The following is a 19,140-nucleotide window of genomic DNA, read 5'->3' as shown; positions in this document are numbered from 1 at the left end:
AACTACACATAGCTAGAAATGCCCAATGGCAATCTAGGCTAGCAAGGTAATCTAGTTCAAGACAGTAAATTGCCAGCTATGCTGTCATTCAACACAGATATTTAAGATACAAAAGAACGCATGTATCTATGGTTTCTTACTTCAGTCTATCCCGACTAAAAAAAGGGTTCTTGGGTTAGTGTCGTCAATCTGCGAGCAGTGTGTGCAGACTTGCGTCTAACTTCCGGTAGGCAGCTTTCGTTTAAAGAATTTCAAAATAAAAGTTGTGCAAAAACTTGGACTTTAAGAAATCGCTTCTTTTTTCCCCCTTTACAAGAAACGGACCTGAATTACCATGGGATAAATTGAAAAGTTTAATATACAAGAACGAAATCAATAAAAATAAAGTCAAGCAAAATAACACTGACAGTTTAATCGCTTTTAAAATGTGCAGTCTTCTAGATGAATAAAATGACTAAGTGAAAACAACTTTTGCAAGTAGTAATGATCAAAATTACTTATCAAAGTTAGTTGAAAGACAATGTTTATTACATTTACATTAAAATCAAAGACACATACAATATCTACTCCAATAAGAGCTGCTCTGCTTCCTCAAGAGCCTTTTCCATTTCTTCAACTTCCAAGGAGAAATTCTCCCTCTCCTGCACCAGACGCTCCCGAGAATCAGTGAGAGCCTTCATGGTCTTTTGAAAGTCCTGGAAATTAATTGCAAACAAGCTCTAGACAGACTGACATACAGGATTACTGGCAATTCTGCTTTCATGTCAATCAAACATATGGAACTTACTGTTAGTTGTGCACTTTGTTCTGTTGCCATGTCACCAAATGTCCGCAGTTCACGTAACAGATCTTGGGATACGTTCTGCATTGTTGGGAGAGATCCATTTGAAAGAAATCACTAAACACAATTACAAAGCCAGATTCCTGCAAACAAGGACCTGAGTAACATTTGAGTCCAAGTAATCAGACTGAAGTTCAACAATATGGCTGAAAAAACAAGACCTTACCACCACATCTCTTTGTCGATCCTCATTTTGCTGTGCAGTTTTTCCAATTTTCTCTCCCAAAACTGAGGAATAAAGTCAGAAGAAAGGTTAAAGCAATCTTTAGAAAGCTCACCAAACTGTCCAAATAAACACTCTGAACCTGTAAGGGTGAACCAATTCCTGTCATCTAATGATTACCTGGATCAATATTTCCAGCAACTAGTAGCACATGGCAGTCCTTCAGTTGTTTCTGGATGTCTGCATTGGTTCCTTGGAGGTCACTGTATTGTTGCTCCAGCTGGGCAACTTTTTGCTGCAAAATTAAAAAGGCTTGTGTTGTTTACAAACTAACAGACTACAGTGAAAGTGCACAATACAGCCCTGAACCAAACAGAGAACAGTGACTATTCTCCTTCCTAAGACATTCCATTCAATAGCCCATTGAAAAACCCTAGTGCATTTTGTTCACATATAGCCTACATTTGGAACATAGTGAATCATCCTTTAACGAACTTGCCTGTGTTTCTGTAAGGTTGTTCTGCAGTTCTTCATTGGCTTCCAGTAAAAGTTGATTATGGCTCTTGAGTTCTGACTGCTGCCCATATCTGGTGGAAGGTCTATTAAAACAAAGACTGAATGCTATGAGAATGTAATTGTCAAATGTATTTCTCCCAACTTATAAAAGAGTATCTTACCCTTTATGCACTTTGGCTACAACATTCTTTCTGGAAAGAAAAGAGAAGGTAGATAGCCTTTGTTAAGACTATGTATAGGCAAGATGTTATCTTCCCATTGTAAATTGAAAGTTAGTCACCTTGGTACATTCTCATTGAGAGGCTTGAAATTAGCAGTTTTTGGAAAGAAATTGAAGTCTGACGGTACAGCAGTCTCTTTGAAAACGTATTTATTGGCCGCCCTCTTCATTTCTGCAGCACTGCCAGCAGGTCGCACACCTGATATACGTAAAGAACAAAATGCGAAATTAAAAATTAGCCAAGTAGCCTGGAGACAGATGTTGAATTTCATTGTATTCAACGTGAGCCGTAAACTAGCATTTTGATCAGGAAAGTTTTAATTTCCCAGTACTTGCGATTGGTACTTTTGAAAGTAGGAATGGGAGACACATCCACAGGAAAGCATAATTAAATTCAACTTAACCGTGTAAACACGTGCACAACATGAACGTTTTTTATGTGCGGGCTGCAGGTTATAGAAATCTGAATGCACTACCAGAGTATTGGGGAAAAAGTAATTATACTTTCATGTGGATATGCCTCACATTCTATCTGCAAAAGGACAAACTGCACGGACAACCGATAAAGTTAAAATATAATTTGTCTCAACATTCTGGCTTGTGGAGGTTTGTGAGGGGAATTGTCCTGAGCCAAAGGCTTATTTCTGCCCGACCTAGAATTCAATATCGGGTTTCCAGGCTATGAGCCAATATGCTTACTAGTTGCATTTTTTGTTGAATGACAAGACAAACACCGAAAACACTGCAATCCCGGAGGCTTGCGGTGGAGGCGAGTTGTGTGAATGTAGAAACTGAAGGGAAAATAACTTACACGTATTCTGTCCGCATCTAGGAATTTTCGATGCCATCAAACTGTGTTGCAACGAAAATGGTCACTTTTAGCAATAAATATCCAAATTACACAACAAGCCAACAGCTGGCTAGTCACTGGCTATGAACTCAAATATAAATTCACGCCACTTCAATACAGTTACGACCGGAAGTGACTTTCGTAACAGGTTAGGATAATTCACGTAGAAAGTTAGGAGAAATAGGTTAATGTGTGGAAAAGGTTTAGCGAAAATGCTCTCCTTACTTGCTATGAAAATCCTTTCCGGTTGTAGCTGTATCGAAGTGGTGTGAAAAGAGTAACGTTATCCCAGCTCCAGAACTGTCAGGAGGGAAAGACGTAGCTATTTAACTCAAATTTACACCTCCACACCCACATAATAAAACACTGAATGGGTAATATTCTGACATAGCTTTGTTTTATTACTACATTAATCAGCTTTCTTCCCCTATATTGTACTCAATGATAACAGAAAAACTTACTTTAGAAAGCGCCCGTTCTGTTACAGCTAGCTCAATCAACGCGCCAGACAATTTGAAAATGTTGGTCACGTCACTTCCGTATCACGTTATATCAACACAGGAAATTACGTAAGGCCTTTCTTTCTTTTTTTTTTACATCAGTGATTCCGACAGGGGACACACTGCTTCAATGCGAAGTGATTTGTGATTTACTTTTCCAAAGCAGCTGGTCCATGTCTTAACATTAATAAATGTGAGCTCATGGCTGTCAAAGATTGTGTGAAACTGAAGATAACGTACAACACTGTGTACTACTCCCTTCACAGAACAGTGAAAACTGGCTCTAACCAGAATAGAAAGAGTGGGAGGCCCCGGTGCACAACTGAGCAAGATTGTCTAGTTTGAGAAACAGACACCTCAAATGGCAGCTTCATTAAATAGTACCCACAAAACACCAGTCTCAAAGTCAACAGTGAAGAGGCTTCTCCGGGATGCTGGCCTTCTAGTCAGAGTTGCAAAGAAAAATCCATATCTCAGACTGGCCAATAAAAATAAAAGATTAAGATGGCAAAAGAACACAGACACTGGACAGAGGAACTCTACCTCGAAGGCGAGCATTCCGGAGTCGCCTCTTCACGTTGAGACTGGTGTTTTGCGAGTACTATTTAATGAAGCTTCCAGTTGAGGACTTGTGAGGCGTCTGTTTCTCAAACTAGACACTAATGTACTTGTGCTCTTGCTCAGTTGTGGACTGGGGCCTCACACTCCTCTTTCTATTCTGATTAGAGACAGTTTGCGCAGTTCTGAGAAGGGAGAAGTACACGGCGTTGTACAAGATCTTCAGTTTCTTGGCAATTTCTCACATGGAATAGCCTTCATTTCCCAGAACAAGAATAGACTGACGAATTTCAGAAGAAAGGTGTTTGTTTCTGGCCATTTTGAGCCTGTAATCAAACCCAGAAATGCTGATGCTCCAGATACTCAACTAGTTTATAGAAGGCAAGATTTATTGCTTCTTTAAATCAGGACAACAGTTTTCAGCTGTGCTAACATAATTGCAAAGGGTTTTCTAATGATCAATTGGCCTTTTAAAATGATAAACTTGGATTAGCTAACACAAGGTGCCATTGGAACACAGGAGTGATGGTTGCTGATAATGGGCCTCTGTACGCCTATGTAGATATTCCATTAAAAAAAAATCTGCCGTTTCCAGCTAGTGTACCTACTTATCAACAAAATTAATGAAGTTTGTTTTAAATTATTCATAAATAATATCCTGCCAACCACTATATGAAGAGGTTAAAAAAAATACATAAATTCAAATTTCCCTCAAGAATGTCCCTGTAATTAGCACCATCCATCATTCCTTCTATTCTGACCAGTTGCCCTGTGCCTGCCGATGAAAAACACCCCACAGCATGATGCTGCCACCACCATGCTTCACTGTGGGGATGGTGTTCTCGGGGTGATGAGAGGTGTTGGGTTTGTGCCAGACATAGCATTTTCCTTGATGGCCAAAAAGCAAAATATTTGTCTCATCTGACCAGAGTACCTTCTTCCATATGTTTGGGAAGTCTCCCACATGCCTTTTGGCGAACACCAAACGTGTTTGCTTATTTCTTTCTTTAATAAATCTTCTTAGGGCTAGGCCCCTTTTTTCTCCACTTTCTGCCTGAATAATGTGCCCAAAGTAAACTGCCTGTAGCTCAGGCCCTGAAGCCAGGATATGCATATAATTGGTACCATTGGGAAGAAAACACTTTGAAGTTTGTCGAAATGTTAAAATATTGTAGGAGAATATAACACAATAGATATGGTAGTAGAAAATCCAAAGAAAAACCAACCGGAAATGTTTTTTTTTTTGAGAGACCATCCTCTTAGAAATGCAAGAGACAAGTCATATTGAAAATTAGCTCCCTGGATGCAATTCATATGGCTTCCACAGGGGGTCAGCAGTCTATACTCAAGGTTTCAGGCTTGTAACTTAAAAAAGGAATAAGAAATAGCAGTTTTAGTAGAAGGACACTGTCTTGAAAATTCATGTTTGCGCGGTCCATGAAGACATTACGCACCTGCTAAAATCGGTTTCTTATTGAACATACTTCTTTCCTAAATAAATATTATAGTTTGATTACATTTTAGGGTATCTGAGGAGTAAATAGAAACATATTTTGACTTGTTGAAAGAAAGTTTACGGGTAGATTTTTGGATTCCTTTCTCTGCAAGTTGAACAAGTGGATTACTCAAGTCGATGGCGCAAACTAAACAGACTTTTTGGGATATAAAGAAAGATTTTATCTAACAAAACGACAGTACGTGTTATAGTTGGGACCCTTTGGATGACAAATCAGAGGAAGATTTTCAAAAAGTAAGTGAATATTTCATCGTTATGTGTGAATGTATGAAACCTGTGCCGGTGGAAAAATATTTTGATGTGGGGCGCCGTCCTCAAACAATCGCATGGCATGTTTTTTCTGTAATAGCTACTGTAAATTGGACAGTGCAGTTAGATTAATAAGAATTTAAGCTTTCAGCCAATATAAGACACTTATGTCCCTAAATGTTTAAAATCCATAATATTTATGATTATTTATTTGAATTGCGCTCCCTCCAGTTTCACAGGAAGTTGTCCCGCTAGCGGGACACCGATCCTTAAGTTAAGCAATGGCTTTTTCTGGCCACTCTTCCATAAAGCCCTGCTCTGTGTTGTGTATGGCTTAAAGTGGTCATATGGACAGATACTCCAATCTCCGCTGTGGAGCTTTGCAGCTCCTTCAGGGTTATCTTTGGTCTCTTTGTTGCCTCTCTGATTAATGCCCTCCTTGCCTGGTCCGTGAGTTTTAGTGGAAGAAATCTGTCTTGGCCCCAAAAACCCTCACAAACTTTTAGAGATGCACAGTTGAGAGCATGCCGTTGGGCTGTATCACCGCCTGGTACGGCAACTGCACTGCCCGCAACCACAGAGCTCTCCAGAGGGTGGTGCGGTCTGCCCAAGGCATCACCGGGGGCAAACTACCTGCCCTCCAGGACACCTACAGCACCCGATGTCACAGGAAGGCCAAAAAGATCATCAAAGACAACAACCACCCGAGCAACTGCTTAACAAAAAAAATCTCACTCGACCAACAGCATATCAACCAAACAATCTACCAGTTGACTAAATGGGGTCAGACCTAATATTTGGTGTGTAGTTGGTTGGCTTTTCTAGTTAGCAAGCTGAGATCTCTGCTGAAGTTGACTAACGTTAGCTCAAACCAAAATAAAATGTTATTTGTCACATGCGCCGAATACAACCTCACCTTAATGTTTACTTACGAGCCCTTAACCGTTCAAGAAATAGAATTAAGAAAATATTTACTAAATAAACTAATGTAAAAAGGAACACAATCAAATAACAATAACGAGGCTACAGGTACAGGTTAGTCGAGGTAATTTATTAATGGAGATAGGGGTAAAATGACTAGCTTGCTAGCGATGTTTTGAGGAGAATAGGCTAGCTCCCTGTAGAATCAAGAGGGGATGGGGAGAAGATTAGATGTGCAGTTGCTTCAATTGGGTTGTTGCAGTACCCAGATGAGATGACAGCAAACTGTTACAGAGATCAAATCTGAGATTTCACCTTTTATCTTAGTTAGATATCTAGATATCAATGTCGAACCAATGCAATAATATACATTTTATTGGCTTGCTATGAGCTGCTTTTCATGAAAATGTATATCTGATATAGCTAGCTAGTTGTTCTGGTGTAATGTCTATTAAATGTTACAGCCACAACATCATGATCATGCATCTGCAGACCAGCGAGGAGGAGAAATGCCTGCTTTGGTGAGCTAGAACAAAATCAACTATAATATCAGATGGATATTTTCTAGGAAAAGCATGGACAGAGCTAGCCATCTGCAGTAACATTATTACTTGACAATACCTATCTGTATTACCTTCCATATGATTATGTTTTCATCTATTTGTACTGTAATGCTATATGTCTTAAGTTGTACAAATCATCAGCATGAAGAATCCAGAATTTTGCTGAATTGTCAAGTGGACTGAATTGTCATTCAAATAATGTTGTGCCTCCTTCAGATCTGCCAAACACAACTCTGCCTTTGTTGGGTAGGCTCCTTCCATGATGGCCATGTCTAGGATCGGTTTTTCCTTTTAGTTCATAATGGATCAAATGATATGGACTGATGGGACCTGACCCTAGATCAGCACTCCTACTCTTGGATGCTTTGTGAATATGGGCCCTGTGTGATTGTAGGCATGCCTTCACTAATCCCCCTTCTCTCTGTGTATCCCCTCCTGGAGTTCCGACTGCAGCTGTGGACCCCTGGCCTGATTTCACTGTGCATGCTACTTTGTCCCGGACCCATGCTAATCAAGCTCAACCAGGTAGTCACTGTGCTTCTGCTTTGCTTGCTCTTTGGGGTTATAGGCTGAGTATCTGTAAAGCACTTTGTGACTGTTGATCCTGATTAATGTGAGACAATAGTCATTAACAAGAACAGTGAGTGTTGTTGGAGTTGTTCAGCCGTATTTTGTAAATGGGAATGTTTAACTGATCTGGAGTGGACTACATTTCAATTAAAATTATTCTCTAGAATGACTAACATCTATCATTATACATGACTATCATCCACATGAAATCCACCGCCACTTTTCTAATGAACACTCCTCAATCTATTGTACATGGAACAACGTTCTCTATATTCATGATTAATATTCCCTTTTGTCAATAATCGCTTCAAAACATCGTTGCAACATGTTTGACTGACTTTATGGGGGTTAAGGGGCCAATCAGATTTCATATTATGTCAAAGTTATCAATTCGGGAAGATGGTGCTGTTCAGAATTACATGTTCATGACTGTTGATGTTCACAGAACTCTCCAGAGAAATTAGCACCCGTCAACCTTGGATATGCATTAAGTAAAGTGGACTTGTAAAGTGAACAAACATGGATAAACAAACGTTACTGTCTGTCACCTGAAACGTGTCTCTCGACCTGTGTGCACCTACGTTGTAAACTTTCATTCATAGGCTAGGTTGTAGCAACCTCATTATGGGTACAGGGAAAATGTTAGTATCATGTTGTAGCCTAAACCTATTGCTATTACATTGAATTGGGTGAATGGAATATGAATGACAGTCATCCAATGTGACAGTCCTCCCTCATCTTAAATGGCATTGACCGCCACTGGTGGAAATCATACTTTACATGCTTATACACTTATTACATTATTTTACCTTCATATACGTAGGGCTAAAATAACAAGTGGAGTCAAACTTGCTTATACAGCTTTTGTTGTAAAAGTGGATGAAGATTTATTGAGGTCCAGGAGGTCGCAGTATAACGTTTGTATCCACACAAACCAGACAGTTTGAAGAAGTTGATCCGACTGCGCATGCTCAAGGGAGGGCGGTTAAATTCAAAACCAACAACAACTTTGATGGCTACTAGCTAACGTATTACAATTGTTTGAGAACAAGTTGCTAAGGTATGTATGTGGCAAATGATACATTTACGTTATTACGTGAGCAACTTAACTAGCTAACTTTAAGTTAGTTCTTTACTTAAAAGTCGTAGGTTCCGACACATCCAGCACTTCTTGCTCACGTTAAATACTTTCATTTTATCCAACCTTTCATAAATGTCAGTGTTTTTTCATGTGTTTACTACTGACACAATTTTATTTAAGAGTGGCAGAAAACATAAGCGTTCATATGGGTTCCATTGAGGATGGGGCTCAACCAATCACAGGTAGGCCTAGATTCTCTGATATCTTAGGTATACACTGTATAATGCACTCTGTGACCAAGATGCCTTAAACTGTTTTGCCTTCCATTTGTGAATGTAGACATAGAAACATTGTTGAATGCTCCCCTCCATATTTCACACCGAAGAAATAGGGTAAGCTATGACTGAAAAATGGAATGGTTCTTTAAATTGGACATTCAGATGGCACAGCTACATTTATCCAATGTTTATATACAGTACCAGTCAAAAGTTTGGACACACCTACTCATTCAAGGGGTTTTCTTTATTTTTATTATTTCCTACATTGTAGAATAATAGTGAATACATAAAGTATGAAACACCATATGGAATCATGTAGTAACCAAAAAAGTGTTGAACAAATCAAAATAGATTTATATTTGAGATTCTTCAAAGTAGCCACCCTTTGCCTTGATGACAACTTTGCACACTCTTGGCATTCTCTCAACCAGCTTCATGAGGAATGCTTTTCCAACAGTCTTGAAGGAGTTCCCACAGGCTGAGCACTTGTTGGCTGTAGCCACCCCACTCTGACCATTGTACTCGCCCCAGCAGAGCTGGTTAGGTTGTTTTCATGTTATCCTGAGTGTTAGTGACTGTGCTGCTGGCAAAATTTTATTAGCTTTTCTGCCGACATTTACTGACACCGGCCATATTCAACGGGTGTTGAGTGTTCGTAAATTCATCAGTTATTCTGTGCTCTGGCACACTCAGACGAGAGAGCTCTGAATCGGAGTAGATGGCCCGACTGAATTTACAAATTCACCCGAAATGTTTACTTGCATAGTGGAGTCTTTTGTTAAGACATGTAGCAAACTAGCTAAACAATGAACATCATAACTCATGACGTTGCTACCCTGCATGAATCTGCAGGAAGCTAACAAATGTCTATCAACAGTTGCTGCAGTGACATTCTATTGAAATGGATACTTGCATAGCGGAGTCTTTTGTTAAGACATGTAGCTAGCTAGTTAGCTAAATAATGAACCATCATCACAACTCATGACGTTACAATGCTTACCCGTATACATCATAGATGGATGCTGTCACGGATGCCTTGGTTGCCCTTAGTTTGAAGATGTAATCGGAGACAGGTGTTTTCTCCATCTCCTTAGCTATCATACTCAAATTCCGCATAACTTGGTCCTCCAGAAAGTGAAGAGTAACATTTATGCATTTTTACTACACAATACATTTAAAAAAATGTTTTTAAATAAGCTGCATTAGACAGGATTACCAAAACATACTGACCAGCTCAAATAGACAGAAGCGCGTTATATGGTAAACCAATCCAAACTCATCTCTCGGCATGTCCAGCCCACTCATTATCTCAGCCAATCATGCCTAGCAGGAAGGTTGCTGTTTTTTTCTGTGGCTAAACCAACTAGGCTTGTAATTTTGAAATTGTATTCGTTCACATGTTTGAGAAGGCATTTCTGCCAAAAAACACTTTGCGTTCAAACGGCTCTCCTGTGAATTAGTGAATCGTGACATACGCATAGTTTCCTGAAACGGGTCACATATGGAGTTGGTCTTTTACCAAATAGGACTGTTTTCTGTATACCACCCCTACCTTGTCACAACACAACTGATTGGCTCCAATGCATTAAGAAGGTAAGAAATTCCACAAATTAACAAGGCATACCTGTTATTTGGAATGCATTCCAGGTGACTACCTCATGAAGCTGGTTGAGAGAATGCCAAGCGTGTGCAAAGCTTTCATCAAGGCAAAGGATGGCTACATTGAATATAAAATATATTTTGATTTGTTTAACTCTTTTTTTGGTTACTACATGATTCTATATGTGTTATTTCATAGTTTTGATGTCTTCACTATTATTCTACAATGTAGAAAATAGTACAAAAAAATAAGAGAAACCCTTGAATGAGTAGGTGTCCAAACTTTTGACTGGTACTGTAGGTACTTACAAATTCATTAACCTTTCTGGGCTAGGGGGCAGTATTTTCACGGCCGGATGAAAAACGTACCCAATTTAAACAGGTTACTACTCTGGCCCAGAAACTAGAATATGCATATTATTAGTAGATTTGGATAGAAAACACTCGGAAGTTTCTAGAACTGTTTGAATGGTGTCCGTGAGTATAACAGAACTCATATGGTAGGCAAAAACCTGAGAAAAAGTCAACCAGGAAGTGGAGGATCTGAGAATTGTAGTTCTTCTTTCTAGTCCCTTTAGAAACTACAGTATCCGTGGGGTTATGTTGCACTTCCTAAGGCTTCCATTGGCTGTCTAAAGCCTTCAGAAAGTGGTTTGAGCATTCTCCTGTCACTGGGCAGAGTATAGGAGCTCAGTTACTGAGTGGTCTGCCTGGCAACAAAGGGATTGGATATGCACGGTCACGCGAGCACGCTGTTCCTTCTTTTTCTCCTTGAATGAATACGCTATTGTCTGGTTGGAATATTATCGCAACTTTACGTTAAATACCATAAAGATTGATTTTAAACAGCGTTTGACATGCTTCTAAGTACGGTAATGGAACATTTGACTTTTCGTCTCTGGTTCCGCGCTCACGCGTTATGCCTTTGGATAAGTGATCTGTACGCACGAACAAAACAGAGGTATTTGGACATAAATCTGGATTATTTGGAACAAAAACAACATTTCTTGTGGAAGTAGCAGTCCTGGGAGTGCATTCTGACAAAGATCAGCAAAGGTAAGAGAATATTTCTAATACTAATTCTGAGTTTAGGTTGCCCCGAACTTGGCGGGTGTCTGAATAGCTCGTGATGGCTGAGCTATGTACTCAGAATATTGAAAAATGTGCTTTCTCCGTAAAGCTATTTTAAAATCTGACACAGCGGTTGCATCCAGGGGTAGTCTATCTATAATTCTTTAAATAATTGTTATATATTTTGTCAACGTTTATGATGAGTATTTTTGTAAATTGATGTGCACATTCACCGGACGTTTTGGTGGGAATACATTTTCTGAACATCACGCGCCAATGTAAAATGCTGTTTTTGGATATAAATATGAACTTTATCGAACAAAACATACATGTATTGTGTAACATAATGTCCTAGGAGTGTCATCTGATGAAGATCGTCAAAGGTTAGTGCTTCATTTAGCTGTGTTTTGGGTTTTATTGACACATTTTACTTTTCAATTAAGAAAAGTGAGACTGTGTGTTCCCAGGACTCAACAGAGAATTGTGCCCTATTTAAAATCTCTTCCACCTCAGTCAGAGATATAGATCCAGAAGAAAGTCTTGTGGCTCCAGGGACAATCAAACTCCCAAATCCTCAACTACAATGGCATTCCACAGAGCTGTATCGCCTCCAGAAAAAACGGACAACAAATGTTTCCATGCTGCGCTTAATGCGCGCAGGTCTAGAGTTGATAAAGAGAATCAGGTTCCAGCTTTGTCGACAACGCGGAGAGACTGTACAGTGGCCTCAGTTAGCCCTAAAAGGCAAGGTCCTCACTTCATGAATACATCTACGATGCAAACTGAACTGGATCAGTTGGATCTGACAAAAAGCCATACAACTTTGATAGATGGCAAAGGAGTATTTCAGTGTCTACAAACTGTAAGGTCTGAAGAGCAACGGCTTAGGGGAAGCACTTTCAGCCAGGTATCTGTCTCTACTGATCCAAATGAAATGGAGTTGACCAGGAGCCAAACTGTTGCCATTGACTTCAAAGCCATTGGGATGATAGGCCCAAATCCCCTTTGGAACATTGAAAGCAGAAGTGTGGTCTTCACATCAGATCCCAATTAAACCCAGATCTTCTCAGATGATGACCATTGTATGGAGATGACTGCAGCTCTCAATGTACCTCTCCAGGAGAATGTGTGTGCTCTGACCAAGAAAGGTGAATCATCACCCTGGATGTTTCCCAAGAAAAACAGAATCTCATTTGAGCCAAATCAACAGACCTTTCATATCACCTCATGCCCAAACTGGGATGACATAGAGATGACAAGATGTCAAACAGTTGCCTTTGATTTCAAAAGTGTAGGCCTAATCGAAATCCCCTTACTAGGGAATACAAGGAACAGTTTATCCTGCATGAAATTCTCTCAGAGAGGTGTTTTTTACAGAAGACTGTAATGGTATGGATATGACCGAGGACCTCACTGGAAATATTGTGGCCAACAGCCATACAGCGACCAATGAGCCACTCCAATGCTTGTTCCCCACAACAGAGATGTCCTTTCATTCTGATCGAAGGGCCAACATGGAGATAACTTTAGGACAGAGAAGTTGTAATGTATGGGAACCTGCATCCTCTGATCCAGATGACATGGAAATCACAAAAAGCCTAACTGTTGTAATTGATTCCAATTCTTGTGTGATGGAGAGGCCTTCTCTTAGCAAACCCAGTACCAACTTTGACCTGGGTCTATCCTTAGTGCCATCCTCTATGGAGACTGCCATGTTCTCAGATGATGCTCACAGTGTGGAGAGGGCTCTGCATCAGGGAAAATTCAGAGGATTCAGTGTTTCTGTAGCCATATTGGATCCTGATGACATGGACATAACTAGAAGTCAAACTGTTGCCATCGACACCAAAAGCCTCATTGTGGTCAATTGCATGCAAAACCCTACTAGGAAAGTTATCTCCTTCATGTCAGCTTCCAATAGAGCCAGTCATCTATCAGAGGATGACTAGTATCGACATGACCAAATCTCTCACTGTGTCTATAGATCACAGAAATTGTCTGAACATGACAGATGAGACCACGGGCAGATTGTTCCACATAACAAAACACCAAAAGGAGAGGTTTGAGGAGAGCCAGGATAGAGCAGAACTTAGTACCGATGACATGGAATTCACAAGGAGCCAAACTGGGGTCATTTACGCCAGATGTTTTGGTGTCACAACGCCTTCACTCCGAGGTGGTAAAGGAAGATCTGTCAGCACGTTGGATTCAACTAAAACACTTCTCGGGGAAGATGGCAATGGTATGCAGATGACTCAAGCTCTCACTGCACAGATATGGGAAAATGTTTGTCATTCTGCCAATGGGAATGAGACTTTGGCTAGGATGTCCACCATCTCAAAGACGAATTTCAATAGAGAAAAGGGCAATCATTTTGTTGGAGTGGGTCACAAAACCGATCAACATCAGTCTTTTGGATTCAGATTATATGGATATGACAAGAAGTCAGACCGGTGTTATTGAGTCTGACAATATCAAGATGGGGCTTCATGACCCTTTCAGTGCGAGGAAACATTTTATCCAGTGTGAGTGGGACCCTGCAGATAGTTCCTCCCTCAGAGCAGAGTGCACGTGGTGGGATTACATTTCAGTTAGGTGCTGAAAGCGTCTGCAGTAGTAACATCTTCTGGCTCTGATTAAATGGAACTGACAAGGAGCCAGACTGTTGCAATTGAATCCAAATGGATTAACACAAATTGAACAACATGATGCACCCACCAATGATGATGTGAAGAGCCCTTCATCCACCACAAAGGCAATTTCTTTGTTTCTCCCTGAGGGTCAACTTGGAGAAATCCCCACTAACCTTAGAGAACACTTTAATGGATTGGCAGACATAAATGATCCTGATCTGAAAGACAAAGACCGCTCCTGTATTCCTAACAAACCAGAAAGATCTCTCATTGCCTCTTCAGTCTCAAAATATAATGTACCTTCAAAGAAGGCAAAGACCAGGCGAATGAGTTTGGCCGATCTCCAGTTGAAACTTAATCTTATGAGCCGCATGATAAATGAATCCACTGGAGTGATGGGTAGCTGCACTGCACCTTCATCTCAGCTGGCGAGGACCTCCAACAAACACAGTGTAAAGACAGAATCCTGAACAGCTATAGATTACGGGTCTAAAACCATGGGATTAATGACTGAGAATCCAGCAAGTGTTGAATTGGCAGACCATATTATTCACAATGTCAAACCTAATATGACTACTACTTTGAACTGGAAGAGTAAAAGCCTTACATCACGAATGTCATTTGGTGGTTTCCTGCCTACACTCCCACAAAGGGCCAAACCGTCAGAACTAAACCAGACTGAGTGCAATAGTGTGACTGATTTTGGGAAACTTCTGAAGAATTGCTTGGGTGGCACTCATGAACTGAGGAGCAACACCATGATGGACAACATTGATAATGAAGTGCTTCCAGATATTAGCAGTGAAGCAGAATTATCAGAAACTTTGGACACATTCTCCTCAGAGGGTCGATGACGAGGAAAATATTTTCCAAGGCAGATTACCCACTCGCCGTCGGATCCTTACAAGGCACCCAGACATATGTCACCGATATCTATGTCTCTTTCTTCTGCGAATGACGTGGATGAGAGCCTTGTTGGGTGTTTGGAGTAAATCCTTCACGTCCGACTCGTTAAAGGGAGAAAAAAAATATTCTTCCAGTACGGGGTGAGTAATTGCTGTCCTGATATCTAGAAGCTCATAAGAGCATAATGTTTCTGACACGGTCATAAGAGACAGTGTCAGAAACATTATGTACAAAATAAGTTAGAAATAATGTGAAAAAACACACACAATTGGTTATAGGGGACCGTAAAACGCCAGCCATCTCTTCCGGCGCCATTATAGATGGATCACACACCATAATGTAGAAATACAACTTATAGAAAGAACATTTACCCTCATATCAGACCACCAGAGTATGTTGACTGAAATGGGACTGACCGTTCTTGGACATTTCCTATATATAGATACATATAATAGATATCTGAATGAAAACATTTTTATTTTTATCAGAGTTCGAAACCTGTTTTCTAATCTGAAGACATTTACCAAGTTCGAGATGACCGTAGTTGTTACCTCCACCTACCCCATATGTCTCCTTCATGTGCAGAACTGACAAAATCACATTGGAAACACAATGTAAGACTTAGGTTTATCTTCTCCTGCACACTTCTGTTTCTAGGCAATTGATTGTACTTTGTTGCATCAGGGCACCTTAAACAACTTTAACACTCTTTTCATTGTTTCTATACAGGAAAGACCAGGTGGAGGACATTGTATCATCAGTAACACCAGCCAAGAACTACTTGATCAAGATCATCAAGAGGATCCATGAATGTCTGCTGTGAGACCAGCTCTAGTCAATAATGGTGCTATATTCCATGTAGTGAATGAAAATATGTACACTGAACAAAAATAGAAATGCAACAATTTCAAAGATTTTACTGAGTTACAGTTCATATAAGGAAATCAGTCAATTTAAATAAATTCATTAGGCCCTAATCTATGGATTTCACATGACTCGACAGGGGTGCAGCCATGGGTGGGCCGGGGATGGCATAGGCCCACCCACTGGGCAGCCAGGCCCACCCACTGGGGAGCCAGGCCCAGCCAATCAGAATGAGTTTTACCCCACAAAAGGGATTTTTACTAACAGAAATACTCCTCAGCCCCACCCACCCCTTCACAGACAATATGCCACACATGGCAGGCGGATGGATTGTCTTGAGAAATGCTCTATAATAGGGATGTAAACAACTTTGTGCACAAAATTTGAGAGAAATAAGCTTTTTGTGCGTATGGAACATTTCTGGGATTTTTTTTATTTCAGCTCATGAACCACCCCATTATGTATTCTATGTGATAGTTTTAAATGTTGTCTACTGTACATTTTGATAATTATTGTATCATTTTTAAGGGAGGAATAGTTATCTTGTATTGTAAAAGTTGGCATTTACATATCACCTTTGATGTATTGCCTCGAAAAAAACAATGGAGTGAATGACATTGACAACTGAAAAGCGCTTGAATAACACAAATTGTCTTAACATTTTAATAATGATTGACAATTAATACAACTTTTACTCATGTTATATCTGTAAACTTGGCTCTTCATTACCCTTTCTATGAGCAAATGGGGGAAACAGATCATGTTATATTGTTTTGACAATCATACCGAAATTATTTCATAGTATGGAAAGTCAACAGGATCATTACATTGACATACTGGTATGCTCATATGGCTTCATCGCAATAGTCTAAAGTGGTCTCCTCTTCATCGTCTCTGATTTGTAATGAGTAGGACTAGCAACAGCATAGGCTATAATAGTGCTCCTTGCCCATTTCATTTTGCTTGTTTCCATATACACTGTGTTTTTTCAGATCAGTGCAGAGAAAGATTCTAAATGGTGCAGATCAAGGGAATGAAACACGGTGAGGAATTTGATTTAGAGATGCAACCCAGCCATTGAGGTACAAAATAACCCAACACTTTCAAATCCTAGCCCAAAGGAAATGGGAGGCGAGCTCTCCCCCATCCACATTGACGGGGCTGCAGTGGAGCAGGTGGAGAGCTTCAAGGTCCTCTGTGTCCAAATCACTAAAGACTTAAAATAGTCCAAACACACGCAGTCTTGAAGAAGGCGTGATACCGCCTCTTCCTCATCAGGAGTTTGGCATGAGCCTTAAAATCCTCAAAAGGTTCTATAGCTCTACAATTGAGAGCATCTTGACTGGCTGCATCACTGCCTGGTATGGCAATAGCAGCTCCCTCGATCGCATGGCGCTACAGAGGGTGGTGCGGACAGCCCAGTACATCACTGGGGCCAAGCTCCCTGCCATCCAGGACATCTACACTACATGACCAGAAGTATGTGGACACCTGCTCATCGAACATCTCATTCCAAAATCATGAGCATTAATATGGAGTTGGTCCCCCCTTTGCAGAGAAGGCGTTTCCACTGCTCCAGAGTCCAATGGCGGCAAGTTTTACACCACTCTAGCCGACGCTTGGCATTGCGCATGGTGATCTTATTCTTGTGTGCAGCTGCTCGGCCATGGAAACCCATTTCATGAAGCTCCCGACAAACAGTTATTGTGCTTACATTGCTTCCAGAGGCAGTTTGGAACTCGGTAGTGAGTGTTGCAACAAAGGACAGACGTTTTTATACGCTTCAGCACTCGGCGGTCCCCTTCCGTGAGCTTGTGTGGCCTACCACTTCGTGGCTGAGCCGTTGTTGCTTCTACTAGATGTTTCCACTTCACACTAACAGCACTTACAGTTGACCGGGGCAGCTCTAGCAGGGCAGAAATGTGACCTACTGACTTGTTGACGGTGCCAAGTTGAAAGTCACTGAGCTCTTCAGTAAGGCCATTTTGCCAATGTTTGTCTATGGAGATCGCATGGCTGTGTGATCGATTTTATATACCTGTCAGCAACGGGTGTGGCTGAAATAGCAGAATCCACTCATTTGAAGGGGCGTCCACATACCTTTTTGTGTATAGTGTATATCAGGCAGGGTGGAAGGAAAGGCCCGGAAAATCGTTAAAGCCATAGACTATTCTCTCTGCTTCCGCACGGCAAGAGGTACCGGTGCATCAAGTCTGACACCAACAGGCTTTTGAATAGCTTCTAACCCCAAACACCACTGCTTAATAGCTAACAAAATAGCTACATGGACTATTTGAGTTAACCTTGTATCTTTATTTTTGAACTGTCTCTATGCACAGTCACAGGGTCCTACACACTCACACTCCATCATCTTCTCATTCACACATAATATGCACATACATTTATACTGACTTTACACACAAGCACACTCACTCACATACAAGCTGCTGCTACTCTGTTTATCTTATATCTTGTTGCTAAAATATATAGCCAAAAGGGCTTTAACACAAGTTAAAATTGATATCCGTGCTCCACTGGGTAGAGGTGAGGCCAAATGTAAGATCAGAGCCATTTTGTGTGGCAGAAGAGTTGGGACTCCGAGCCAAACGTCGGCATTTATATGCCCTCCAAAGAAAGGATGGTGGACCAAGATTCAAAGGTCAGTTTAGGAAGGAAGAGGTGGTGTTTGCTCGGTTGCGCCTAGGACATTGTACATTAAATGTGTAATTACATTTGGTTGGCAAGCATGTGAATGGTTTCTGTACGGCCGGTGTATATGGTTGATGAAACTATGGAGCATGTGCTATTGTATTGTTGTATGTGGAAGAGAGGGAAAGATTAATGTGTAGGGTTATTGAGGTTGGATGGGGTTGGAAGGGTTTGTTAGAAGTTAGTAGGGCTCTTTTTTATTTTCTTAGTAGTGCAGGATCAGGTAGGAGTAGGAGGGTTAGGTTTTCTTAAAGGCCCAGTGCAGTCAACAATGTGATTTTCCTGTGTTTTATATATATTTCTACAGAATGAGGTTGGAATAATACTGACAAATTGTGAAAAGGACAATTATGCCCCTTTAGTGTAAGAGCTGTTTGAAAGGACCACCTGAAATTTCAGCCTGTTTTGGTGGGATGGAGTTGGCCTGCCTGGTGATATTACCAGGCGGTAAATTAGTTAATAGGTCTATAAGAAAGAGAGTTCCAAACCTCTCTGCCAATAACAGCTAGTTTTCAGTTTTCCCCTCCCCACT

At 40.6% G+C, this 19,140-nt stretch overlaps 2 protein-coding genes across 3 annotated transcripts in view; both read right to left on the bottom strand.

The window, feature by feature from the left end:
* Positions 1 to 245, bottom strand: part of LOC115191827 (protein dispatched homolog 1) — a 76,644-nt gene extending 76,399 nt beyond the window's left edge. Inside the window, exon 1 of the mRNA XM_029749790.1 lies at positions 141 to 245. The gene's annotated coding sequence lies outside the window, so the exon portion shown is untranslated. The remainder of the gene's footprint in view (positions 1 to 140) is intronic.
* A 148-nt stretch (positions 246 to 393) lies between these two features.
* LOC115191848 (uncharacterized) lies at positions 394 to 3,129 on the bottom strand. Of its 2 annotated transcripts, XM_029749815.1 has the most exons (10): positions 3,052 to 3,129; positions 2,816 to 2,890; positions 2,552 to 2,592; positions 1,801 to 1,939; positions 1,682 to 1,711; positions 1,504 to 1,603; positions 1,185 to 1,299; positions 1,008 to 1,069; positions 788 to 862; positions 394 to 695 (listed from the first exon to the last, which is right to left on the bottom strand). In XM_029749815.1, exons 3-10 carry the CDS (start codon positions 2,586 to 2,588, stop codon positions 564 to 566), a joined length of 690 nt encoding a protein of 229 aa, XP_029605675.1. In that variant the 5' UTR covers positions 2,589 to 2,592; positions 2,816 to 2,890; positions 3,052 to 3,129; the 3' UTR covers positions 394 to 563. The 2 variants fall into 2 exon arrangements, with proteins under 2 accessions (XP_029605675.1, XP_029605683.1); XM_029749823.1 differs by lacking the exon at positions 2,816 to 2,890 and having other exon boundaries at positions 3,052 to 3,119.
* Between the last annotated feature and the right edge of the window lie 16,011 nt (positions 3,130 to 19,140).

This window comes from Salmo trutta, chromosome 1 (assembly GCF_901001165.1).
Source record: "Salmo trutta chromosome 1, fSalTru1.1, whole genome shotgun sequence".
In the NCBI taxonomy this organism is placed as follows: Eukaryota; Metazoa; Chordata; class Actinopteri; order Salmoniformes; family Salmonidae; genus Salmo; species Salmo trutta.
The sequence above is the reverse complement of the archived record's forward strand: the minus strand, read 5'-3'. Positions and strand labels throughout refer to the sequence as shown.

Bases quoted from the DNA above. Each gene is read 5' to 3' on its own strand.
- LOC115191848 (XM_029749815.1), bottom strand. From the start codon at position 2,588: ATGGCATCGAAAATTCCTAGATGCGGACAGAATACGT. The intron at 1,712-1,800 runs GTGACTAACTTT...TTTTCTTTCCAG, and splicing joins CTCAATGAGAATGTACCAAG to AAAGAATGTTGTAGCCAAAG. The intron at 1,604-1,681 runs GTAAGATACTCT...TTGTTTTAATAG, and splicing joins GTAGCCAAAGTGCATAAAGG to ACCTTCCACCAGATATGGGC.